We start from the raw sequence: 26,255 nt of genomic DNA, 5'->3' as shown, positions 1-26,255 counted from the left end.
AGGGAGGGGTGGGAGGGAACTGGGACGTGGAGTGTCAGATAGAGGGCAAGGCAGTATTTGTGGACCTTTTTGTCCTGGAAAGGAACGTCTCAGGTGGGTCAACCTCACCCATGTTCTCCAATACTGGGCGGGAGGAGGAAAAGCTAGGGGAGGCCGTTTGCTTACAGTTGAAGGTGTAGGAGGTAGAGGAAGACCCTGTCAGAACGATGGAGAAAGAACAGGCACCCACCTCCCCCAGTTCTCCAAGGCTTCCAAGAGACCAGTGACTTGATTTATAGCCAGTGCTTTATTAAACATAAATAGTCTCAAAAGAGGAGAAGTACATGTGTCTCCTGGCCATGTACTTGTATGTTTACAAGAAAGAGGTACGAGGTCCCTGATCTGTGCTCTGAGGGGCTGGTCAGGCAGGTGGGGCCTGGGCCAACCAGTAAGGCAGATGAGGGTCCCCATCCTGAGGACTCACTGCTCCTGGGTGCCCCAGGAGATGTAGTCGGGCCGCGTGGCTGCATGGTACTCATCAATGAGCTCCTGCACGACCTCCCTGGACGTGTCCAGCTCGTCAAAGTTCTCCTTGAAGATGTCCTCCTTGCGGAACTGCTCCAGGAAGGCCTCCCGCTTCCGCAGCTTGTCGTACTGGCGACAGGTCCGCTCGAAGAGCTTGGGGTGTGCAGAAAGCAGGGGTCACAAAGAACCTCAGCGAACAACATGGCTCAGAGAGCCAGGGAACCAAGGCGGGGCTATCTCCACAGTAAAAAAGCCAGGAGCAGGGGCAGCAGGGGTGCGGCACAACCAGGACAATACTTATGTGCCAACTGTGAGACTCACCGAGGAGATGCTGGTGTGGTTGGCCATCATGAGCCCGCTGACCCTGTGGGCAGAAGGCAGGTAGGGCGACTTCCTGGACAGGGCCACCTGGATGCTGGCTGGGCCCCAGGGGATGAAGTTGGCCAACTTCCGTTCCCGGATCCTCTGCAGGCTCTTGTGGACCTGGGGTGGGCACAGGAGTGGTGGTGGTAGCCTCTCCTCTACCCCTGTGGGCTCTGGGGGTAGAACGAAGGGGCCTCACCTACCTGGGTGGGGTCCACCTCCCCCTGGATGATGTTGAGGATGGCGATGTAGCAGTGGTTGGTCTGGCGGTCCCGGCCCGTGGACACCATCACGTTCTTGGGCTGCAGGAGCCTCCTCATGACATCCAGGACCGTGGTCTTCCTCACGCTGGCCACCTGAGGGGACAGTGGCCACAGGGCACAGTCGAGAAACGCGTGGACAGAGAGCAGTAGGCCACACACGTCCCCGTCAGACTCGGGGTAGTTTGGCCTCTGTGGGGAGTGTCCTTAGATTCTGGCCCACGCCGAGCCTCTGCTGTGGGGTCAGGGATCTCAGTCCTCCCGAGCTCAGCAAACTCACGCCCTCGTGCAGGAGCATCAGCGGACCCCGCGCAGCCCGGGCCCTGCAGGGAGCCACAGGCAGAGGCGAGAGGAGCGCAAGTCAGCCAGGAGGTCGCCCAGCCTGTGCCAGTCCCTGAGCGCAGGGCCTCTGGGGGCCGCACGGGGCGGCTCCGGGTGCAGCAGGGAAAGAGAAAGGCAAGTCAGGGCCTGCTGGGCCTGCGGGCTGCTCTTACCGACTGGTCCGTGGTGAGGGGTGTGTAGCCGGTCATGAGGAAGTGCAGCCGTGGTGTGGGAATGAGCGAGGCGATGAGGCCGATGAGGTCGTTGTTCATGTAGCCGGGGTAGCGCAGGGTGGTGGTGCTGGCCGACATGATGGTGGACACCTGGGGACAGGGGTGCTGTGTCAAGGGCCTTGTCTTGGGAGGCCTCCCTTCCCCCGATGGCGGGGTTCCAGTCCAAAGGAGTCTAGGAGTGAGGGCTCACCAGCTGGTTGATCTGAGAGAAGGATGGGTTCTGGATGTGCAGGCGGTCTGTGGCGATCCGGTTCAGGGCTGTGTTGTCCAGCACCACCTGGGGGGACCGAAGAGGGTGACAGATTTATGGGGCCAGAAAGGACAGGAGCTCTGCCTGATTCTGGGCTCTGAAGCTTAATTTCCTTGGCGCCAGAAAGACCCATCCAAAAGGGACTTGAACAGGACTGGGGCACAGGAAGGTCCCAAATGGACATTTAAAAATGCATGAAAATGATAAAATAGGAAGGTTGGGAGTGGAGAAGGGAGAATCCAGGACTCACCACACAGTCTGCGTTCTGGGTCAGCCTCTTGAGCGTGAGCAGTGAGTTGTAGGGCTGGACCACCACATCGCTCATCTCGTCCTGATTGGGGAACACCGAGTATGTCTGCACCAACTTTTTGGGGTACCTAGTGGTGTTTGAGAGAGGATGGTCAAGGGCAACAGACTGGAGGCTTGGTAAACTTGGGGTTTCCAATGACTGTCAGGGTGGGGAAATTTGGGTGGGGTCACAGAACAGCAGAGAAGGGAGACTTGACTTTTGGAAGTCTGTAACCCCAAAGCGGGGAAGGGTAGAGAGACATCTTAGGACCTAGGGTTCTAATTCCAAACCGGCCATACTCCTTGAATTATAATCTAAGGCTGAGATGCTAGACTCCATTTCCAACCACTGGGAGTGTGATTGGGTTCTTGGTCATTGTACCTTGTCTTTCCTCAATACAGGAGGGAATAGAAGGGCCCTTTCCTGCTCCAGGAAATAGGAAGGTTTATCTGGAGGGCCTCCCAGTCACCTGGGAAACCAAATCCTCCCAGCCCCTCAAAACACAGACTTACCTGTCGTTGAGCCGTTCTAACAGGTAGGAGCCCAGGCCAGAGCCTGTTCCCCCAGCGATGGAGTGACACAGCACGAAGCCCTGTATGGGGAAGGGGCCGACAGTGTCTACATATCTAGTGGCAGGATTTCAAACTGGACCCATCTCATAATTTCTTGGACTCCTATCTTCCCAGGCCCTCTCCTCCACTTCCCTCCCCGCCACACATATGCAGCTTAGGAGATTCTGCCTTGTTTCCAGCAAGGCCCTGTGGCTTCTGACCAATGCAAAGGGTACATGGGAAGGTCTCGTACCTAACAGGTGGCTTCTAAAGGGTGTTGCTGAGCCTTCCCCATGTTGGCTCCCACCAGCATTCCTGAGACACTCACCTCTAGACTGTCACTGCCATCTGCCTCCCGGTCTATGATGTCAAAAATGTCCTCATGGATCTTCTCTCCCTGTACAGACATGGGGGGGTGTCAGAGTGGGACAGGACTAAGGGACAAGGACTCTGACCTCAGAAGAGCCACCCTCGATTCTCCTTATAGCACCTAAAAGTCCTTTTTATGAGCACAGTGGTCCTGCTTTTTATTTGCACTGAGAGGTAGTACAGCCTAGCGGTTACAAGCAGGCCCTCTACATCCAGACTGCCTGGGTTCCTATATTAGCTCTAGTTCTAGTTGGCTGGGTGACTCTGGGCAGGTTACTTCATCTATACCTCAGTTTCCTCATCTGTATAATGAAGGTACTAATACAGGTCCACAGTTCCTTATCTAAAATTCTTGGGGCCAGTTACGTTTTGGAATTCAAGTATTTCAGATCTAGGAAGGCAACATAGAATGTATAATACGTACCAAGTAAAATGCCAGTGGGGGTCTGAGGGGTGCTAATCAAATACATTAATATTTCTGCAATGGAAGTTATGAGTAGTGACAATAAGTTACAAAGAAACTATAAAATAACTTGTCTCCATTGAGATTTGGTTTTGCTGCTAAATGAGTTGTTATAAATCGTCTTTTGGTTTCAGAGGGTTTTTTAAATTCTGGAAACTCACAGAGCCTGTGGACCTGTAGAACCTACCTATAGGGTTGTTGGGAGGTTTAAATAAGTTAATATACGTAAAGCACTTAGTATGGCCTGGCACACAGCACTAGCTAGTACAGTTTCTTAACAATATTACAGAGTTGGCTTAGAACTCCCCTCAGCCATGTCTCTCTCTCTACAGTCACACATCCTCCATCTGGTTCATCTCTCTCTAGGAAGTCATAGGGCCTGTCCCCACACGGGAATGGAGTTGTTCTGCCAAGGAACAGCAAATGACCTGGGAGAATCCGCTGGCCCAGTTGTTGCCAGCTCCTCCTCCATGCTCTGACAGGTAGATGTTCTCTGGGTTGTAGAGCTTGGCATAGGGGGAATTGAGGATGGAATGGATCACCCGCGGCTCCAGGTCCAGCAGCACCGCCCTGGGGATGTAGTGCTCATCGTCCGCCTGTCAAGGGGAGTCCAGGATCGGGCCCAATAAGCTCGGGCCCACCCACTCCTCCAGTCCTCCCAACTCTGGCTCTTGCCTGCCCTCCCTCTTCAAGCCAGCCGCCCTGGCTCCTCTGCCCAGCGGGTTTCCAGTACCAAGCCACTGCCCTTCCCTTCAGGCCCCCTGGGCCACTACCGGCCCGGGCCAAGTCGCTGGGGGCACCTGGTAGAAAAAGACGTCCTTGCGGTCAGTGCCTTCGGTGGCGAACTCCTCCACGATGCCCTCGGGGCTGATACCATGCTCGGCGCACAGCTGTTTCCAGAACTCGAACCCAACTGTGGGGAGGGGCGGGCGGGGGAGAAAGAGGATATCTAGGTCTGGGCAGGTTCCAGCTAGGAGCGGGGACTGAGCGCCTGGGTCCAGGGATAGGAATTCAAGCTTCGGGAGTCTCCCGTGTCAGAGGAAAGGGCTGTATGTCAGCGACTGAGCAGGGGACGGCCCCTCGGGGTTGGGCAACTGGACACTGGGTCAGGTATGTCCTGCCTTTCGGAGAACTACGATTCTGGGAAGGGCCGATGGAGTCCAGGATCCCACAGCGAGATCCCATAGAACCTAAGGAACCTGGCTAGTGGAGGGGCCGGAGGTTCGCTTACTCTGATTGCCGCACTGGCCCAGCTGTAGGGTGATGATCTCCCTCGGCATCGCTCCTCAGGCACCTGCGTTGCAGCCGCTCCCGCCAGCCCAGCCGCGGCTCGCTAGCCCGCTAGCCGGACGACGCAGGCGCCAAACAACTCGCTCCGCCCACGAACATTCTTCGCTCCAATGAGAACTGAGTTCTGCCGACCGCACTTCCTTAATCACTTGGTTTCAGTCTTGCAGACTGCGCGTGCGCGGCTCCTGATTGGGGCGCCGGGGACGTACTTTGACGCAGCGTTCTTCCCTCTGGGTGGACAGGAGTTAGACCCTACGCGCAGGCGCACTGTGGAGGGAAGCGGCCTTCCCGCCGAATCTTGCACCTGCGCAGTTGGTGTTATTGTGACTGTCGAGCCGTGGCCCCGGATGTTGTGGCTGCCGGGGGGGAGATGGCGGAGGCTGAGGGGGTGGTCGTGGCCCCAGGCCCAGCTTCGGGGCAGACTTTCAGGGGCCGCCGCAGTATGTCAGGCTCCTGGGAGCGTGACCAGCAGGTTGAGGCGGCGCAGCGGGCCCTGGTGGAGGTGCTGGGGCCTTACGAGCCTCTGCTGAGCCGGGTGCAGGCAGCCCTGGTGTGGGAGCGGCCAGCCAGGAGCGCCCTGTGGTGCCTGGGGCTGAACGCGGCTTTCTGGTGAGAGAACTGGATCCTCGGAAACCCTCCGAGGCGCGAATTCGTCAGGTTTCTCTAAGGCTCTATCTCTCGCCCCCCTTATTTTCTTCGCTGCATTGGCTCCTTCCTATACCTGCCTAATTTTGCCTCACCTTCCACTGCTTCCCGCCTGCGGCTTTAGCACCGCAGTTCTCCCCAGGGCCTTCCAGTTGTTTCCCGTGCTTTACCTGCTCCCGCACCCTCGCCCCGCACATCTGGCAGGAGCTTCTAGTAACATCTTGAGCCGCTCGCAGTGAGCGAGGGCGCCTCATTTTAGCCAGGGGAAGCTGTGTCCCGTTAAGGCCATCACCTCCCTTCTCTTGTCTGCTCAACAGTGGTTTGAAGACTGTCTCCAGGGATTTTAGTAATTATTGTTGGGGTAGATGCGTGAGGCGTGAGCTCTTGAAAAGGTATACATAGGTGTGATAAGAAAACAAACTTGAGCGATCTGAATTAGCATGTTAGATAGATATCCTTTCGCCCACTCGGGAAGTTTGCGAAGTCTGAGCGTCCGTGAGAGCCTCCATAGCTGCAACTTGAAAGAAAATTGTAAGCTTTTAAAGAATAGTTATGAAATAGTGATTGTGAGATTTCAGCCGTTTCAAAGTCACGTATGACGGCAAGTCTTCCCTGTTACAGGGAATTAGAGAGGCATCCTTAGCCATGGTTTATAGCCAGGGAAATTGAGGGTGTCTAATAGTGTGTGTATTTTCCTGAGCTGGAAAAGTGGGGCTACAAGTATGCTTTAAGAATCTGTCTGTGTCATGCTCTGTGAAAATGGAACTGCTGCTTCTCTGAGTTGTCATCACCTAAAGTGGACTTAGGTCTTCCTAAGATCTGCCAAGCAGAGTTTGGATTTATTAATAACTAGGGAAGTATTATTGATCAGATTCCAAGGGAACTGAAGTGTAGGGTGGCTTCTACAGCTGAGTGAAATAAAGCTGTTCTGGATAAGTCTGAAACAGAACAAAGTGTGTGTTTCCAAAACAAAATTACTTTTGCTAAAAATACATTTCCTCTTGAAATTCTTGGTTTTAAAACCAAAACATTTATTATCCTTTGTCTGAAAGAAGACTTTCAGTGAGCTGGAGCAAAATGAATAATTCCAAGTTCATTGACAGGAAGACACACTGGTGCTTATTACATTAATCCTCTCACAGTTTGAAGGAGACTCAGGTTAGAGGTGTCACAGCAGTTGTTGCTTCTAGAGTCTTGAGCAAACTTGATGATAAACTTCTACAGCATTCTTCTTTCATTCATTTATTTTTAAATTATTTTGTGTCCCTCATGACTTTTTTAAAGAGGGTTCTTTTTTTCCTTAATTTATTTATTTTTGGCTGCTTTGGGTCTTCGTTGCTGGGTGTGGGCGTTCTCTAGTTGTGGCGAGGGGGGGCTACTCTTCGTTGTGTTGTGCGGGCTTCTCATTGCGGTGGCTTCTCTTGTTGCAGAGCATGGGCTCTAGGCGCACAGGCTTCAGTAGTTGTGGCTCGTGGGCTCTAGAGTGCAAGCTTAGTAGTTGTGGCGCACGGGCTTAGTTACTCCGTGGCATGTGGGATCTTCCCGGACCAGGGCTCGAACCCGTGTCCCCTGCCCCTCTTCATTTATTTATTTATATATATATTTTTTTTTGCGGTACGCGAGCCTCTCACTGTTGTGGCCTCTCCTGTTACGGAGCACAGGCTCTGGATGCGCAGCCTCCGGACGCGCAGGCTCAGCGGCCATGGCTCACGGGCCCAGCTGCTCCGCGGCATGTGGGATCTTCCCGGACGGGGGCACGAACCCGTGTCCCCTGCATCGGCAGGCGGACTCTCAACCACTGCGCCACCAGTGAAGCCCCTTCATTTATTTTTGATAGTGTTTCTTCCTTGATCCCCAGGTGCCTACTTCTCTCCTTGGCTGTCTGTCAAAAACCTTAACTGTAGCACCTCATTCTGGAGCATTTTCCAAAATGACCTTTTCTTCTTTTCCTCTCACCTCCCCATCCCAACCTCTAACCCCAGACCGTTTAGTCAGAACTTCATTTCCTACATTGGGTTTGTACTCCCAGGAAAAAGTTGATCATAAACCAGTTTGTGTCAGAGTGTGACTGATATATAAAAACTTTATCAGGATTTAAATGAATCCTGAGAAACCAAGGGTTTATTAATGCAAATAGATCAGTAGCATGTATGTTGTTATTTTTGAAGAGAGGGCTTTCCACATCCGCCTTGCCTGAGAGAGATTTTCAAAGTAGAATGTGGGGTTGAGGTCTGCACATAAGGAGCCGCTCTGAGACACATCTTTAAATGTTAGTTATCTTTAATTTACTGGCTCCCAATAGTATATACTTAAGTTTACTAATATGCTGTGTTTAGAATCTAACTCAGATCCCCTTTACCTACTCTGAGTCTCTTAAAGCATCAGTGTGATTGGTCTTTATCTCTGGCATTTCCTGGTAGCTTGCCTGTTGTGTATCCAGAATGCAGTTACTCGTGTTACGTTCCCATCAGGCTCTAAGTAGCTGAGGGAGAGATGTAGCAAAATGAGGGTGTGACTCTTGAGAATGAAAGAGCAATTGGGTATGCCATTTTTGGAGAGGACTCATACCTGTGAAGGGTACAAAATGACTGACCCCAGAGGCTAGGGTCGTTTTAGCATTGGAATTCACAGGATTGTTTGTTTTAGGATATGAGCTTCCTTGGAAGGTAGCGTGAGGTTCAAAATAAAAGTTAGACTTCACATTCCAGTAGCATCAAATTGAATGTGGGTGTTGACGTTTTGCCTAGGAGTGTTGAAGAGTAACTGCTTTGTTCTCACTTTATTTAAAAAAGCAATTTAGGAAACACAGGTGGATCCATTAGCTCAGGTCAGAGAAAAATCAAATCTGAAACATTTTACTTTTCTTGCATTATTTGTTTTGAATAATGATATGTCATTAACTGAGGTGTTTTATGCATTTTGAGGTATTAGAAGACTGGATAGGAATACAAACAAATCATCAGAATTCAGGTAGGTAGCTCTTAACTTTCAGTGTTCTGTCTTCTCATTTGAGGTTTTTCCATACCTGTGAATGTGCCCTCTTACATATTAATAAAAAACAACATAAAAGATAGGGATAGATGTAGATGCTTTGCTCCTATAGTATTTCAAGGCTTTCACTCTTATTTTCAGGTTCCAGAAAAATTATAGTGATCATATTAGAGATCTTCCAGCCTATATTGCTTCTGGTCACTTACATGTTATTTTCTCTAGTGTAATAACAGAAATGTCAGGCCTTCCTTATCAATAGCCTATATTTTCATTAGCCTCAGCACCACCTGTAAATGAATGATTTGGGGGAAGAATATGAGTCAGCAAAAGTCTGTCGTGACAGGATCAGAAAAGAAGAGTTTCAGTAACTTTTTAGTTTGACTCACAAGGTAAGGGGAGGAGGACAAAGGAGCCCTGGAAATGTGTGTGAACTCTAAGCCTTCTCACCGCCTCCTATGAAGTACATATGGTTCAAGGAGGGCTAGATGACTGCTGAGCTCCTTTTCAGTTTTTAGCAGTCTGTGATTCTAGATGGTCTTTAAATTAGGAATATTGATTTAGAGCAATCCACAAGCTGTTTTTTTGTTAAGATCTCTGTTGGGATCTGCTTTTACAGTCACTAGTCTGAGTTAACCAATCCCCGCCGTGTCCCCCCCCCCACAAAAAAATGACCGGAGAAGTGATTAAAGGTATACCGCAATGCTGATCTAAAAGGTTAGAATTTGAGGGACTTCCCTGGTGGTCCAGTGGTTAAGACTCAGTGCTCCCAATGTAGGGGGCCGGGATTTGATCCCTGGTCAGCGAACTACATCCCGCATGCCGCAGCTAAGAGCCCACATGCTGCAACTAAAAGATCCCGCATGCAGCAACTAAAGATCCTGTGTGCCGCAACTAAGACCAGACGCAGCCACATAAATAAATAAATAAATATTTTTTAAAAGTTAGAATTTGAGTAAAAAGTAATAGTGAGAGATAGGGGATGGAAGGGAGGGCCTATTTAAGTAGAAACATTTGTTCTGTGAAAAAAAAAAATCTACACGTCAAATTTCAGATGAAATCTTATTGAGCAAATGTTTCTGATGATAGTTTTGGAGGGTTCTTGTTCCTTTTTTTTTTTTTTTTTTTGCGGTACGCGGGCCTCTCACTGTTGTGGCCTCTCCCGTTGCAGAGCACAGGCTCCGGATGCGCAGGTTCAGCGGCCATGGCTCACGGGCCCAGCCGCTCCGTGGCATGTGGGATCTTGCCAGACCGGGGCACGAACCCGTGTCCCCTGCATCGGCAGGCGGACTCTCAACCACTGAGCCACCAGGGAAGCCCATCTTGTTGCTTTTGATAGCAAGGAAGACTCCCAGAGATGCCTTGGCTTACTTTTTTTTTTTTTTGCCTCTCTTTTGCCATCGGTTTTTATCTCTTCTGATTATAAGGTTGGGTGCTTTCTTTTTTTTTTTTTGAATTTTATTTAATTTATTTTTTTATAGGTTGGGTGTTTTCTGTCCATTAACATAAGGTAGGTCATTTGCAGCTAGCTGGTTTCATTTCTGGTTTTGTGCAAGCAACAACTATCTACATGATATTGGTTGGGTTAATTTTTTTTCATTCTGACTTACCAGTGACTGGCTCATTAAGCAGACAGCCACAAGTGCTGTACAATAGTGGGCTTTCTGTCCCTATAGGATGGGATGCTTTGTTCGAAGTGCCACTGAGAGAAGCTTACTCCATAATAACAAAGGAACCCAGAAATAGTGTCTTCTTTGATTGAAAATAGACTTGGGATCTTTCTTTTGTTTATGATTATAACAAACTTTAATTTATCTGTACTAATGATGAGGATCCATGGTATATTTGACCTCAGAAAAATTGTTTATTTTTGAAATTTCTCATGATTTTTCTGGACACCAGATTGTTTTTCCAAGGAGTATTCTATTTAGACTGATAATTAATTGGATTTTAGCCCATAATAAAGGGGATGGACGGTTTATAAAAAGACAAAAAAACCCAAATAATAATAAATCAATGGATATATAAATTTTTATGTATTAGTAATAAAAAATTCTAATATAAGTGGCAGTGAGTTACTAATTTCTGCCTATTAGGTTTTTAAAAATGATAGTATTTAATTCCGGGCACAATATGGAAAAACTGGTTTATTGTTGATAGGAACATAAATTCAACAGACTTTCTGGAAAGTAATTTAGCAACATGTATTAAGATACTTAAAAAGTTATTACCTTTTCAGGGGCTGGGAGAAATGGGAAGTGATTGCTAATGGGCATGGGTTTCTTTTAGGGGTGATCAAAATGTTCTAAATTAGATAATGGTGATAGTCACACAACTCTGAATATACTAAAAACATTGAATTAGTTTGAAAGGATACATTTTATGGTATGCAAACTGTATCTCAATAATACTGTTACAAAAAAAAAGTTAATGCTTTTTGACCTAGTACTTCTATTTAAAGTGGTTAATCATAAATAAGGTCAAAGATTTATGCTCAGTGATATTAGTTCAGCTTTATTACATCAAAAATTGGAAACATCTCAGTTCAATTAGGGAAAGGTTTAGAAAACTAATTGTAGGGGCTTCCCTGGTGGCGCAGTGGTTAAGAATCCTCCTGCCAATGCAGGAGACAGGGGTTTGAGCCCTGGTCTGGGAAGATCCAACATGCCGCAGAGCAACTAAGCCTGTGCGCCACTACTACTGAGCCTGCGCTCTAGAGCCCACGAGCCACAACTACTGAGCCTGCCTGCCACAACTACTGAAGCCTGCGCGCCTAGAGCCTGTGCTCCACAACAAGAGAAGCCACTGCAATGAGAAGCCCACGTACCGCAACAAAGAGTAGCCCCTGCTCACCGCAACTAGAGAAGCCCGCGTGCATCAAGGAAGACCCAGTGCAGCCAAAAAAAAAAAAAAAAAAAAAAAACCTAATTGTATCTGTGTATGATGTAATCATTTTCAAGTTGTGGTGCTTTTCTGGTGATGAAGGAAAACATGCCTATGTATTTTTAAATGAAGGAGGAGGTTTTTAAACCAGATATTCTATATACTTCCATGGAGTTTTTATATTTGAATATTTTTTTAAATGAAGAACCTCTGTTGCCATTTTAGGGTATGTGTGTAGATAATAGGTTATTTTTTAAACTTTTTACTATGAAAAATTAAAAACATATACGTAAGCAGTCAGAATAATAGTATGTATTACAATTGTACCCAGCTTTAAAATTTTTCAATTCATGGCCAGTTTTGTGTCTTCCATACCCCAGTTCTTTTCTGCTTCCTTTCTTGTTTTGAGGGAAATCCTAGACGTCATGTCATTTAATCTCTTAAGTATTTCAGTATGTGACCCTGAAAAATAAAGATTTTTTAAAAAAATCACTACCATTATCACATGTAAAAAATTAATGGCTCCAGTCAGTGTTCAAATTTTCTCATAAATGTCACTTTGTTTTTTCAACAGTTCTTTGGGGTTAGCATCCAAATGCAGTCCACATATTGTGACCGATTGTTCTGTTTTTAGCATCTCTTTTACTCTGTTGCTTCCCTTTCAGTCTTTTTTCCTCTGCAATTTATCTGTTGAAGAAACCAGTTTGTCCTGTAAAGTGTCCTGCAGATTGAATTTTGCTGATTACATCCCTGTGGCGTAACATGTTCCCCTGTGCTCCTCTGTGTATTTCCTGTAAATTGGTAGCTAAATCTAGAGTCTTGATCAGATTTAGTTTCAAAAAAAAAATTTTTTTTTATTGGCAAGACTGTTTCATACAGGTGATAGTGTACTAATTATTTTTATTTTCTTCCTTAATTAGTAATTATATTTTCTAAAATTTCTCCTGTAAACATGCTTGCCTTTAGAAATATGAAAAAATAAATATTAAGGAAAAGTCTATTGTGAGCCTACAATGGGTAGAAGGAGTAATGGGCTATGGGCAGTAACCAAATTAAATAAATCACATGTGAATATCCAGAGTTGACTGCATTTGTAGTTATCTTTGCTAAATTGGAAAGTTCTCATGCTGATTATAGTTGCTGAAAAATGTTTTGCATGTTGTCTTATCAAACTTGTACACATATCTGCATGTGAATTTTTTGGCCTGCGTGAATAGACGTTGCAGGACTAAACTAATCCAGAGGAATCCTCTCTTATTTTTCTTCATTCCTTACCTATACCAATCTCACAAGTACTTTATCTTCAATTTTGTCTTGTCCTTGTACATAGTTGCAGAGGTTTTTTTACAGGTCGGCTTCCAAGTTACCGCCATAAAATAAAAGTAATGTGACTTTAGTATATCCCAAACACATGCATCTGAGATTGATATTTCCTTTTTGTTTAAGAATTTAGTATTGAGGGCTGAAGGAAAGGAGCACACACTTATCCATATTCTTTTATATTTGATAGACCCCCTAAGGGACTTAATAATATTTGATATTAATTGTCTGGTTACCTTGGAGAGGTAACTCTAGTGGTTTGAGGTGGTCTTTCCATTAATTAAGATTTTATCTATATGGAAGAAGCTGTTTTTCCAAGAATTGTTATTTTGCACCACACAGAAAAACTCTTCTTCCTCTTAAGTTTCTGCATTGGCTTGTTCAAGGAAAGGTTATCTTATATCTGGCTCTAAAATTGAATTATGGACCAGGATTAATCTGGTTCAAGAAGATGCGCACAGTTTCAGCCTTCATGATCCAGAAAATATACCCTTTGTAAAACTCTTTGCTGATTCAACTTTATCTGCAGGATAAAATCCAGTACCCTTTGTCATGAAAGGCCCTTCATGATCTGACTTCTGCCTCTCTCCCCATACTCATCCCCTCCCTCTGTTCTTTAAGTTCCAGTTCTATCATACTACTTGTAGTTCCCTAAATACGTCATTCCAGCTGGCTCTTCTCCCTATCTGAATGTCCTCTCTTTCCCCGCATCCTTTTGCCCTGTTGTCTTAACCATTAATCTTTCAAATCCCAGCTTAGATGTCCTCTTTGTTACCGTTAACTTGTCATGCTATATTACAAACACGTACTGACTTAAATACACTTGAGAGTATGGTCCATGTTTTACTCTTTTCTGTAATTGGCCTACTTACCACAAGGCCTCAGCATATAATAGGCAATTAATAAATGTTTGAACTGAGTTGAAGCATAGGTGGGGGCTCTAACAGGTTACTAAAATAGTCCAGCTCTTGGAGAAACACTATTTTTATTGCCATCATCTTTGGAAAACTGACCTTTCTTAGGAGAGCTTAGTATCCTTTCCCTACCCCAGTTTATATTTGTGTTAGTAATCATGATTTGGGAAGCAGAGATTGCAGACAGCCTGGATTGCCTCCCCAGAGAGCCCTTTCCAGTACTCCAGAGAAAACAGTCCAGCCACACATCCTACTGCTGGGACATGGAAGCAGCAGCACTGGGGAGCAGGATGCCCTCGAGCCCTTCTCCTTGGCCTTGTTAAATTTCCTTGTTTGTTGGGATGATGAACTGGCTTTGGAGAGAAGATTAATGGCCTGGGGCAGCTCTAGAGGCTTAAATCTATTAAACTACTTTCATTCTGTAATCTCATATATAATTACAGTATCCTTCAAGTGATGGAGTGGAAATATTGGAATAGGGTTGTCATTAATGACTGGATTTCTAAGTTCTTGGTTTCTTCCATCCCTCATTCTTTGTATAGTTTAAAAAATTATGTGACATAGATTCATGTTTATTGAAAACAGTGCAGAAACGTCTAGAGACCAAAATTAAAGTTCCTCTGACAATTCCTGCTTGCATATACGTATTCATAGATACAGATAAAGCTTTTTTTTTTTTTAATGTAAGGATTATACTCTTAGTATGGTGTTCTGTGAATATGTCATTAGGTCATGTGTTGAGAGAAGAGGTCATTTATAACCAACTCTTGGTCATCCTTACTCTTGTTTGATCAGTTGCTGTGATGATAGCTAACGACACTTCTACATTGTAAAACTGAATAGGACATACATTAGGCATATATTAGGTGCCTTGTATTTTCTTGTCTTTTTAGCAAGATCAACTATGATATTTTTTAAAAATTTTGTTAGTTGTTTTCTTGCTGCTTTTCTAGTTCTCTGTTCCTTTCCTTTTTTTAAATAAATTTATTTATTTATTTATTTATTTATTTATTTATGGCTGTGTTTGTTGGGTCTTCGTTGCTGTGCCTGGGCTTTCTTTAGTTGCGGTGAGTGGGGGCTACTCTTCTTTGTGGTGTGCAGGCTTCTCATTCTCGTGGCTTCTCTTGTTGCGGAGCATGGGCTCTACGCGCGCAGGCTTCAGTAGTTGTGGCACGTGGGCTCAGTAGTGGTGGCGCACGCTTAGTTCCTCCGCAGCATGTGGGATCTTCCCAGGCCAGGGCTCGAACCTGTGTCCCCTGCATTGGCAGGCGGATTCTTAACCTCTCTGCCACCAGGGAAGCCCAACTATGATATTTCTATAAGTGATTAAGTATGTTGTTTCTAATACCTACAAATAATCTTGCATGATTTGTTATTTTTTAAAAAAATATTTATTTATTTGTCTGCATTGGGTCTTAGCTGCAGCATGTGGGATCTTCATTGAGGCATGAGGGGTCTTTCACTGCAGTGTGTGGGCTTCTCTGTAGTTGTGGCGTGTGCGTTTTTCTCTCTCTAGTTGAGGCGCGCGAGCTTAGTAGTTATGGTGCGCAGGCTTAGTTGCCCCCGCAGCAAGTGGGATCTTAGTTCCCCGACCAGGGATCAAACCTGTGTCACCTACATTGGAAGGTGGATTCTTTACCACTGGACCACCAGGAAAATCTCCTGATTTGTTATTGTTAACATCACATATAGATGAGGAAACTGAGGCTTAAAGAGGTCAAGCTAATTTATTCAAGGTCATCAACTCAGAGTGGCTGTTCAGAGAAACAAACTCAAGTCGGTCTAAGAGCCATGCCTGCTGAACCGCCTCTTGTGGTGCATTTGGCTTCCTTCAAGATCTTAGAACACTGTTTCTCAAATGATCTGCAGTGAAGGACTAGTGTTGTCGTTTTCCCCAGTCTATTTCTGAGTAATACTTTTGTAAAATACAGTATAAATGAGTTACTAGATATGTTTAAAATGCATACAAAATACAAGCCCAAATATACCCTTAGATTCAAAATTACTTGGTCAAATTGCTAAATTCTTACTTTCAATTTTTATACTTATTTCCTCACAGTCTGGTAACGTCACTGGACTACAGACACTGTACAGGGCATTGCCCTAAAGGCTTTAGAGTTGGATCATAGAAAGACTCATAAGAACTAGCTTTTTTTGAAAAACAATTTTTATTGTGAAAGATTTTAAATATATAGAGGTAGAGAGAATAGCATAAATAATCTCAAGTACTCATCATCCAGCTTCAGCAATTATCAACTCATAGTCAATCTTGTTTCCTCTTCTTTCACACCCTTTCCCTTGCCAAACTATTGTTTTGACACAAATCCCAGATATCATTTCATTCATAAATATTTTAGTATGTATTTCTAAAAGATAAGGACTCTTTAAAAGCATAACTTCCGTAACATCATAGCCCCAAAATTACAATAATTCCTTAATATCTTCAGATGTACTGTCAGTGTTCAGATTTCCCAGATTTTTTGTAAATATCTCTTTATGGTTGATGCCTTCTAATAAGAACTAGCTCGTCCTTTATTCTCTTAATGTGATACAACTGTTGAGTTTTTGTATGTTGAACCACCCTTGCATTCCTGGAGTAAATCCCAGGAATTGGTCATGGTGTGTAGTCCTTTTAATATGCTGCTGAATGCGTTTTGAATATTTTATTGAGGATTTTTGCATCTATATTCATAGGTATCAATATACTTTAGTTTTCTTGTAGTGTTTTTGTCTGACTTTGGTACCACAGTAATGTTGCCCTCATTAAATGAATCAAGAAGTGTTCTCTCTTTTTCAATTTTTCGGGAAGAGTTTGAGAAGGGTTGGTGTTAATTCTGGAGAACTGGCTTTTAGATGTAGCTTCAGTGCTCACTTTCTGTGTGACCTTGACCAACTCGCTTTACTTTTTTGAGCCTTAGTTCCTTCCTCTGTAAAAGGATATCTAATTAAATTAGGTGCTCTTTAGTGCATGTCTGTCAGTTTGTTGCCCTGAACCAGGGTCTAATTTGGTAGAACGATGTTTGCTTTCATCAAAACAACTTGGTCAGTACAAGAATGAATTTCGGGAATTCCCTGGCCGTCCAGTGGTTAGGATTCTGCGTTTTTCCCTGATGAGGGCCCAGGTTCAATCCCTGGTCAGGGAACTAAGATCCCACAAGCCGTGCTGTGTGGCAAAAACAAAAACAAAGAATGAATTTCTCCTTGATATTAATAGAATCACAGGCTTGAAAGTTGAAATGGGCTTTAAGAGGTTATTTGGTTTAGTCCTCTGCCTTTACAGAAGCAAATTATTATCTCTGCACCATAGGTGAAATAGCTGAAGTCCAGAAAGTTTAAGTGATTTTTCCCAAGGTGTATAACTAACACTTAAGTCTGTTTACCGCAGGACCAGTGGTGCACATATGGTCTTTTCTGAAATTAGCTTAATTGGATAATGATCTTCTGTTCTTCCTTCTCTTTAGGTTCTTTGCTCTGACATCCCTTCGTTTTGTGTTTTTACTTGCATTCAGCTCAATGATCATTGTGTGTATAGATCAATGGAAGAGCAAAATCTGGCCTGAAATAAAAGGTAAGTCTGGTAGCATTTAGAACAATCTGAACCGGAAATGGCTTTTCTGTCATTTTTACCTTTAGTTTTAGGGGGTTTGGGGAGAGTATGTGGAGCTGGGAATATCTTTTGAAGTCTGAATTATTTGCTTTAGGAGACGTTTGAAGGGCTAGTGCCCCATCTGTAGTTCCTTAGAGCTGAGTTCTGTCCTCCTCATTGTTTATTAAGCTTAGGAAATCTGTATCCGCCACCTGAGATATTCTTGCCCTCATAATTGGCCTGAGGAATAAATAGTCCTCAAGTTGTTAAAAAATAATTCTCCTCACTGGGTACTACATCATTACCAAGACAGTATCAATTTGCTTCTGGAATTTCTTTTAAATTGTTTATTTGCAAAGCACTAAGTTAGGTATTATGACTTAGATAAAGTCCTCTAAGATATGGTTCCTTTTATCCAAGATGATACATAACGTAAACATAAGAAAAGTTACAGAACAGCACCAGAGATGTCACAGTGCAGTATGTGATCAGTATGTTTGTCATGTATTTTGGCCCTAGCTCAAGCCTTGAATGAAACAAAAGATTTGGACAGGTAGAGAGATAAGTGGGTTTCTATGGGGGTCAGAGGCTTGATTAGTCTGAGGAACCAGAAGCTGCAAAGCATCTCCTGAGGGCAGGGAACTGATCATTTTCACAGGAGTGGAGAGGTCATTAAAGGGAGTGCTAGGAAATAAAGTGTGTTGGGATTAGATTTTATAAGGGCCTTTAAGTTAGGCTTAGAACCTTTATCCTATAGATAGTGGGTGGTCCCTGATAATTCTTTTATTAGAGCTATATGCTGAGAAGATATTAAAGATTAATTTGATAGCATTTTACCCAACCACATGGTAAGAGAAAAGGGCGAAGAAGGGAGACTCTGGCTGTATCTGTGTGAGAAGTAGTCAGAGAGGTGTCAGTGGAAACAAACGATGGGTGGCTTGGAGAGCTGTGAAGAAGGAAGACACGTCAAACTGATAAATAGAGGTTAGGAGAGTAAGGGATAACAGCAGCTTTGGGATTTCAAAGGTAGGAGAGTAGCAGTGGCATTACAGTTAGATGTAGGCAACGTCAGGCAGGGCAGTTGGTTTGGGTGGGGAGTGAGAGAGAGGAAAATTGATGTAGGTCGGACATGGTAATTTTGAAGTGTTGGCAGAATATTCAAACCAGAGTATACAGCTTTTAAATACATTCCCATCCTATTTTGGAGAGACTTCAAGGAATCAGGTAGTTCACCCACCTGTCTTATGGCTAGTGAATGTCAAAAGACTTTACATCATTGATTGTAGTTAATGGGTCTCTTTTTAAAGAGAATAGGCAGGTTTCTAGAGTTGAAGTAGTCATATAATGCCTTCGTAACCTAGCACACATCGATGCGTACGCGCAACCCAGACACACTTGAGGGGTGGGATGGACCTTTTTTTATGTGCGCCTTGGCTCTCAACTGTAGTAATTAGAAGGGGCCCTAATGCTCCATTTGGATCCCCACCCCATCCCACCAGAGAAAAGAGCGGGCATCAGCCATCATTCCCTTGTCTGCAGCTCCCTAACTCTGGCAGTATAACATGGTGTCTCCTTTTTATCGTCTATTACTGTTTCCTTTTCCCCAAACCCATTAGAACTTGAGCTATCAGACCAACAGCCTAACATTTTCATGTTTAAGTTTTCCTTACCAACTAATGCTGGTGTTTGTTTTAATGTTGTAGTGCCAAGGCCCGACGCGTTAGACAATGAGAGGTATGGAACCCTAATTAAATCCCTTTTCGTTGCTCTGATTGATTCTCTTGTTGTAATATTCTGGTTATAGGTTGTTAACTCCATGTTCTAGATACAAAGTATAAGCTGAGAACCTAGTCTGTTGCAAATAATCATTTTAACAAATCCTCAAGTTCAGGAAGGAATATGTTAAGACGGCCAGTGTCCTGTGATATTCACAAAAGATGTTTCTGAGAAAGAAGCATTACAGTGCCCCATAACCTGCCATAACCGAGGAATTGGCTGCATTATTCAGCTCTAGTATGAAAACTTAGAGGCAACTTACTTCATTTGTCTCCTGGCTTTTATACCAGGTCATTTAGTGTTTTCTGTAACCTCTGGCTGTTTCAAGTTCCTGGTCAGAAAACACAGTGGTTCCTGGCATCAGCAAGCCAAAGATTCCCCTTGTGGCTTACAGCTCCTGCTTTCATTTCTCAGTTCATTCATCTCATATATTTGACCCAAAGAATTTTCTTTGCCATGGTTTATTTTGGTTTTGCTTTGTTTTCTCTCTCAGGGGCACATCCTTTGCCTCTCACCTCTGCAGCAGTGGTATCAGACTGTGCTTTACTTTTTTCCCTGCATTGCAATCACAGTGAATTGCAATGGTCTGAGCCCAGGAAAGATGTTTTTAAGCACAAAGGGCCTTGGAGCTGGTGGCAGGTTTACACACGTGGATTGGGCTGCTTGCTCATAGGGTGGAGTTGTCAGAACAAGTCTGCCCTCCTAGTCCTTAAATTCCAGTTTCAACCTGGTGAGCCAAGAAGAAAGTCATGCTTTACCTCCAGAGCAACCAGGACTAGCCACTTCCCAGACCCTATTTAAACCGGAAGGATCGGCTGCCTTCACAGTGAGATGCGGGGGGAACCTTCAACACCCTCCTTTCACAGCTCCCCCTTCTCTCTCCCATAGCTGGGGCTTTGTGCACCCTCGGTTGCTCAGCGTGCCCGAGCTCTGCTACCACGTAGCTGAAGTCTGGGTTAGTGGGACCATTTTCATAAGGAACCTTTTGCTTTTCAAAAAGCAAAACCCAGGCAAGGTAAGACTTCCCTTTTTCACTCTCATTTCTGGCTCTCAGTTCAGTTCATGCTAAACTGAAACAGCCCTTTTACTACCTACCCTCCTTCAAGAAAGAAAAGACCATGGTGTTTGTCTAGACGAGGGAAGTCATAGGAAGGGGCTTCTGACTAAGACTAAGGCAAGAGCTTGATGATTCCTTCTTTGGGTGCTTGCTACTTGGATTAGGCCATCTTCTTGCCCCAAGATGGGAAAGAAAGCTTGCTTGTGTGCATTCTGTGTCATTAAACATGTGGTAGGTGGTTGAGTTTTTTATTTTATTTTACTTTGACGTAAAAAGTCCACCACCAACACTTGTTTTCAGAGAGAACTTTTGGCTGAGTCCTATTCAAACCAATTTGCCAGCATGAAAGGTGCGGCCCTGTGGGGTTAGCCATGTGAGAAGAGTTTGAATAGAAGTGGACATCCTCCCTTTCCTCCCAAACAGAATCACCACTGGATGCAACAGTAGCTAGGTACATGTCATTCTGACATGTCCATGCTTTACTCAGAGGTCATAAAGAATCATTTCTATCACATCTCCATCTTAGCCGCCCCCCATGCCCAACCCAGTCCCCTGCCGTATAGCAGAAGCTTAATACTGTTTCCTGACGCCCCCAGTTCTGCTTGCTGAGCTGTGGGATACTGACCTTTTTGGCTGTCTTGGGCCGCTACATCCCTGGGCTCCTGCTCTCCTACTTAATTCGTAAGTATGGTATATACCTCCCCCACAAGCTTACCCTCCTCATAGCTTTTCCAGCCATAGCTAACTCTGGGTTTAGGGAGAGGACTTTTATATTTTGGTTCTCCAGGAAATGACCTTTTTATATTTTCATGTCCTGTTTAGTGTCATGAAAATATCTTTCTTCTTACCTGTATCAGGTTCCCCCCATATAAAGTCCTTTTCTTACCAAGTCAGCTTTAGAAACTGATGAGGGTCCACTAACATATATTGTGTTATCAGCTATAAAGGACTGTCTGTCCCTATTTCAGGAGGGAATTTTTAGAGTCAGTGTATTGTATAGCAGTAGAACATAACACTTGGGGGATCCTCTACTAGGTTCTGTTTACCCTGGAGCACTTTTTTTCCCCCTGGAGCACAGTTCTTTAAATTTAGTTGCTTCATATTGGCATGAACTCTGTCTGCTTGAGGCTGGAAGAACTGAGTAGTGATGGCCCTGGCCATTATATATCAGAAGCTCACATGATTTGTTGTGTATTTGCTGAGGCATTGTTACCGTTTGGCCTTATTTATGGCTCAGCAACACCCATATGCAAGTGACAGCACTGCCTGGTTCTGCCCTCGATGTGTCAGCATGTGCTCTGCTATGCACAGCCCTGTAGGTGACTGCGGAAGTCTCTGCCCTCCGGAACCTTCACATCTGTGAAGATGACCAGCAGAATTAGAATTTATTGTGTCCAAGCCCTAAGGACACGATAGCAGAGGGACAGTCAGGACTGTTTCATGCAGCCCTTTCTCCATTTTGCCACTCTTTCCCACTCCTCTCAGTTGTCACTGTCATGATGTGGCCCCTTGCTGTGTACCACCGACTGTGGGATCGAGTGTGTGTACGACTGAAGCCAGCTCTGCAGCGGCTGGACTTCAGTGTCCGTGGCTACATGATGTCCAAGCAGAGAGAGAGACAATGTAAGTGTCAAGGGGAAGCTTCCTTTCACTTGGACAATTTGGGGAGGAGAAGGAGAAGCCCGTAGGTCTGACATAATAGGTCCTTGAACATGGAGAAGTGGGATGTGGTTGGTATGTGGGGGGTTGGTGGTAAAAGTGACCTTCTATTCCAGGGAAATCTATGCAGGCTTACTAGTTTTTCCCGTTTGGAATTCTAGACGCTCCCATTTTAAACAAATAACGAGAAAAGTTCTCCCAAGTCAACTAAAAGACAGACAGTGAAGACATTCCCAGTGTTAGCTTCTTTTTATGAAGCACGTCCCATGTGCTGGCTGCTCTGCATACGTTGTCTTATTTAATGTTTATAACAACCTTGAGAAGAGGGTGGTATTATCTTTTTCTGGTTGAGTTTCTGGTTGAGGAAACTGAAGCTCACGGTTAGTAAATGGCAGAGCAGGTCTTTCAAACTCCTAAGCTCGGTCTCCATTCAGTACTGAAAGCTGCCTTCCAAAAGTAATTTAAAACTGGCTTCAGAAGCCAGAAGTGTACTAGCCCAGGATCTTCCAACACACGAGTGACAGTCGTGCGAACTTTTCCCTCTCTTTTATGGTATGGTCAGGTTGGGTTTTCATTAAACCCTGGCCTTCTAAGAGCCCTGCACATGGGCACCAAGGCCCAGCTCCCCCTAACGCAGCCAGTTGAATAGTACCAGTCCTCAAAAGGCTGATTCAGCCCAGGTGGGGCATCTCCCTTTGCCCTCTCTGTGACAGTGCCCGCTTTACACATTGACATCTGGTCTGTCCCTAGCTGATCCTGAGAGTTGTTGACAAGCCTGGTAGTTGATATCTGACCAGAACAAAAAGGGAGGGATGTTGGAAGAGAGGTCTTTCTCCTGTGTTATCAGCTTACCTTGCCACTTAGGCTCAGCAGCTCCTCCCTCAGGCATTGTTATGTAGGCTTAGGGGGTTCATTCTCGTGTTCTGATTTTATGCCTTTGAAATCCGAAGGGGACAGGGGTTTCCCCTCAAGGGAAGGTGTCAAGGCGTTTTTGCTCTTTCCACATAGTGCGCCGCAGAGGTCTACACCCAGAACGTGCTGGGGACAACCACAGTGACAGTGAAGAGGAGCTCGCTGCCTTCTGTCCTCAGGTATCTTGGGTGTGGGAGCTGCATCGCTGCCCAGTTTTTTTTAGCTCCTTTTTAACCATCTGGCACTCATGTTTAGACAGTAACCAGGTTTTCAAGCTCCCTGTGGGCTCTCCAGGGACCCAGCTTCTTGCCCTTTTCCAAGGACCTCACTGCCCCAAGAGCAGTGAGGAGAGAAGCTAGTTTTATATTGGGACTTTGTATGTAGAATCTCAGTTTGAGCATGATGACCAGCATACCCTCTTCCATGCCTCCTTTTAACCCCTGCCATCATGGCAGAACTTCTGCAACTGGCGTGATCATTTTTTAAACAGCCCAGCTTGCCTTAGGTCAGGCGATGTGTGTATCCTCCTGGCCACTTGTGAAAAGTATTCTCTGGATCAGTTATTTGCTTAAGAGTAAGTGGCTGGCTGACACCCAAGACTGCTTTCCTTCCTGTGCTCAAGACTGATGAAAAAGGGTGTTTTCCCTGGGGGAGCAGCCTAAAAGGGGTCAAGATTTTGACTCAGGTCCCCATGCATGCCTGGTTACACTGTTGGCCTTAAGGTAGCCTTTAGGGCCAGCTCACTGGTGAAGCTGTAACTAGGGAACTGCGCTCGTTTCTCATGGCACCATCTCTTCAGGCATGTTGGTCTTTTCTTTTCCTAAGCTGGATGATTCTACTGTTGCCAGGGAATTGGCCATCACAGACTCAGAGCACTCGGATGCCGAGGTCTCCTGTACAGACAACGGCACATTCAATCTTTCACGGGGCCAGACACCTCTCACAGAAGGCTCTGAAGGTAGAGGAACCTTGGGCCCAAGTTGCTATGGGCCCTGACTGTTGCCTCTCAGCTTCCCGGGCAGCGGGGATGCTGCCCCCGCTTTTCCTGTTTTCTGAGCTGTGGATCAGGTGGCAGAGCAGCTATAGGGGTATGGCTCCAGCCAGGTGGCACTGCTGCTCTCCTAGAAATCCTCAGTCCCTTAGTAGCCTCAGATTCTCGGCTTATGGGGGACATAGCAGAGGAAGAAAGGGGGAGTTCTCTGGCCGGTAGAGGTCACAGCAGTCTATAAGTGGAGGGGGAAAGCTGACCGGTGCCAGAAATCCAGGGTGGAAACATCTGGTTACTTGGAGATGACTTGGTGGGGCTAGGGCATAGGAAGGCCAGGCAGTTGCCATGTCTCAGACACTCCTCTGTTCTCCCAGACCTAGATGGTCACAGTGATCCAGAGGAATCCTTTGCCAGAGACCTTCCAGACTTTCCTTCCATTAATGTGGATCCTGCTGGCCTGGATGATGAGGACGATACCAGCATCGGGATGCCCAGCTTGATGTACCGTTCCCCACCAGGGGCCGAGGAGCCTCAGGGCCCCCCTGCCAGCCGGGACGAGGCTGCACTGCCAGAGCTTTTGCTTGGTGCCCTGCCTGCAGGATCCAACCTCACCAGCAACCTTGCTAGCCTGGTCTCCCAGGGCATGATCCAGCTGGCCCTGTCAGGGGCCTCCCAGCCAGGCCCTGCTGGCCTACCTCCCCGGAGAGCCACAAGAGGTGTCCTCCGGGCCCCCAGTTCAGACCTGGACACTGATGCTGAGGGGGATGACTTTGAACTTCTGGACCAGTCGGAGCTGAATCAGCTGGACCCTGCCAGTTCCAGGAGCCACTGAGGCAGAGACTCCCCTTGGGGGTCATTGTGGTTTAGGTTTTTTTTGCTCCCCATTCCACTTAAGGTGAAGGGGCAAGGGAAGAACCCAGGTCCCAGCCCCTGAATTATATGTGTGTGCTCAGTAGCCTGGCAGATGAGCAGAGGCCTGATGAGAGAGGACACTCACTCCTCTGCCACCAGCTGGACACTGACTTCTGAGCTCAAGTCACTGATGTGAGAATGTGCTCCCCTGAGGGACACTTCTCTCCATCAGGATGGTGGTATTTCTGGGGAACAAAGTAGTCAGGGGTATTGGTTCCCTTTTGAGGGGATGCTGCTGTGTGCTTCTAAGTATGGGTGCTCAGAAGCCCTCAGTGATAGATCCCTTCCTTCCTTCCCCCCTTTATCATCTGCCGAGAGCTCCAAGTCAGGCAGCTGGGAGAGTTACACTGTCATCTTCCTCTTTTGCTAAGCCATGCTTTGATTTGCCTTTTTCTAAGCAAGCTTGTCCTTTGGTTCTGCAGAGCAGGCCTGTTCCCTCTGCCCCAGCCCATCCTCATTTCTTGAGGCCTAACCTCCAGTGCTCCAAAATATTGCTTGTGAAATTTACGAATGTGAACATGAGGTGGGGGTGGGCCTCTTCTACATTACTTTGGGCCATGGGGTCAGCTGGCTGGGAGGGTGAGTGCCTCGATATCTCATGGTCTCACTGAATCTTTTGGAGCTGCCTGGTTATTTTTGGTGCTGCTAACCCCTGGCTCCATTTGCCCATCAGCCTGAGCAGTGAGCAAAGCAATACCATACCATACCCATTTCCATGTTCCTGTTCCTTCCCCTGCTCCTCCTTTGGAGAAGCAATAGTCCCACATGGGCAATGTCAGAGTAGCACTTTACAAATGGCTCAGTGGCATTCATCCCAGGAGCCACCAGCTCTTCTTGCACCAGCTATTCTTACTCCTTGTTCAGCTCCTTTAATAATTTTGTTTTCAACTCCTTCCCAGTTTGGCAGGGCTTCTTTTAAGGATGAGCCCAGTTAGCAAGAATGTGTCTATAATCAGCAGAGACCCCAGTAAAGGGTATCTGTTTTACTGCCCCTGATAAAATCATGTGAGACAAAAACTTTAAAAGGTCATTAGTTCTAAACCTGTGCCTCCCCAATCAGAGCTCAAGCTGAACTCTTCTGTCCTCTTTCCCTCTGCATTAACCCTTTGCTGATCCTCAGGGACCACTCCCCCAACACCCCTGTAGCTGGGTGAGGGATGTTGGACAGAGCCCATTTTCACGTGCTGCAGGTGGGAGTGTGCTAACATGTTTGCTCTTGGTTGATGGACAAGGTAGAGGCCAAGGAGTGAAAACAGTCAACGGTGAGAAGGGAGAAGAGCTAGGTGTCTGATTCATAGTCACTTCCCTTTGTGGAAGGTTAGGATAACGGCCTCTCCCCACTTTAGTGTTCTCAAACAGACTTTGGATACCTTCTCTCTTCCCAGAGCCCAGATGTCTTACAAGTGAGCTCTGATGTGGAAAAAACAGGTGTGGGAAAGGAGTGGGACTTTGTGTGTTTGCATGAGTGTGTTTAGCTTCGGGCCTTGGGAATTGGCAAGAGGGAGGGAAGGAAGGAGAGCAAAATCTTTGGATGGTGTTTCTTGTACCTGCGGATCCTGCTCTGAACCTCCTTAGTCCTCCACTGTGAATTGGGATGGGGATGAGGGAGGGAGGGGTGCTGGGGAATAAATCTTGTATGAGAACAATCTTTTAAGAGACTGATGTTGAATGGTGCCTTATCCTTTGATAGGTCTTGTTAATCTGAGATGATATTAATTTGAG

General features: G+C 45.8%; 2 protein-coding genes across 5 annotated transcripts; one reads left to right on the top strand and one right to left on the bottom strand.

Annotated features, from left to right (window-relative positions):
• Positions 1–267: 267 nt before the first annotated feature.
• Positions 268–4,972, bottom strand: TUBG1 (tubulin gamma 1). The gene is made up of 11 exons (XM_032618074.1): positions 4,835–4,972; positions 4,404–4,516; positions 4,032–4,199; positions 3,100–3,168; positions 2,733–2,812; positions 2,182–2,308; positions 1,872–1,958; positions 1,622–1,771; positions 1,071–1,223; positions 826–987; positions 268–657 (listed from the first exon to the last, which is right to left on the bottom strand). The coding sequence occupies exons 1-11, from the start codon at positions 4,881–4,883 to the stop codon at positions 460–462; spliced, it is 1,356 nt and encodes a 451-aa protein (XP_032473965.1). The 5' UTR covers positions 4,884–4,972; the 3' UTR covers positions 268–459.
• A 232-nt stretch (positions 4,973–5,204) lies between these two features.
• RETREG3 (reticulophagy regulator family member 3) lies at positions 5,205–26,186 on the top strand. 4 transcript variants are annotated; one of them, XM_032616800.1, is made up of 11 exons: positions 5,369–5,502; positions 8,463–8,508; positions 10,008–10,036; positions 17,105–17,211; positions 18,933–18,963; positions 19,894–20,020; positions 20,659–20,743; positions 21,548–21,685; positions 22,730–22,812; positions 23,459–23,591; positions 23,996–26,186. In XM_032616800.1, exons 4-11 carry the CDS (start codon positions 17,157–17,159, stop codon positions 24,451–24,453), a joined length of 1,110 nt encoding a protein of 369 aa, XP_032472691.1. In that variant the 5' UTR covers positions 5,369–5,502; positions 8,463–8,508; positions 10,008–10,036; positions 17,105–17,156; the 3' UTR covers positions 24,454–26,186. The 4 variants fall into 4 exon arrangements, with proteins under 4 accessions (XP_032472689.1, XP_032472688.1, XP_032472691.1 ...); XM_032616798.1 differs by lacking the exon at positions 10,008–10,036 and having other exon boundaries at positions 5,205–5,502; XM_032616799.1 differs by lacking the exon at positions 10,008–10,036 and having other exon boundaries at positions 5,379–5,502; positions 8,470–8,508.
• Positions 26,187–26,255: the final 69 nt, after the last annotated feature.

This window comes from Phocoena sinus, chromosome 20, assembly GCF_008692025.1.
Source record: "Phocoena sinus isolate mPhoSin1 chromosome 20, mPhoSin1.pri, whole genome shotgun sequence".
Taxonomy (NCBI): domain Eukaryota; kingdom Metazoa; phylum Chordata; class Mammalia; order Artiodactyla; family Phocoenidae; genus Phocoena; species Phocoena sinus.
This window is presented reverse-complemented; position numbering and strand designations above follow the sequence as displayed.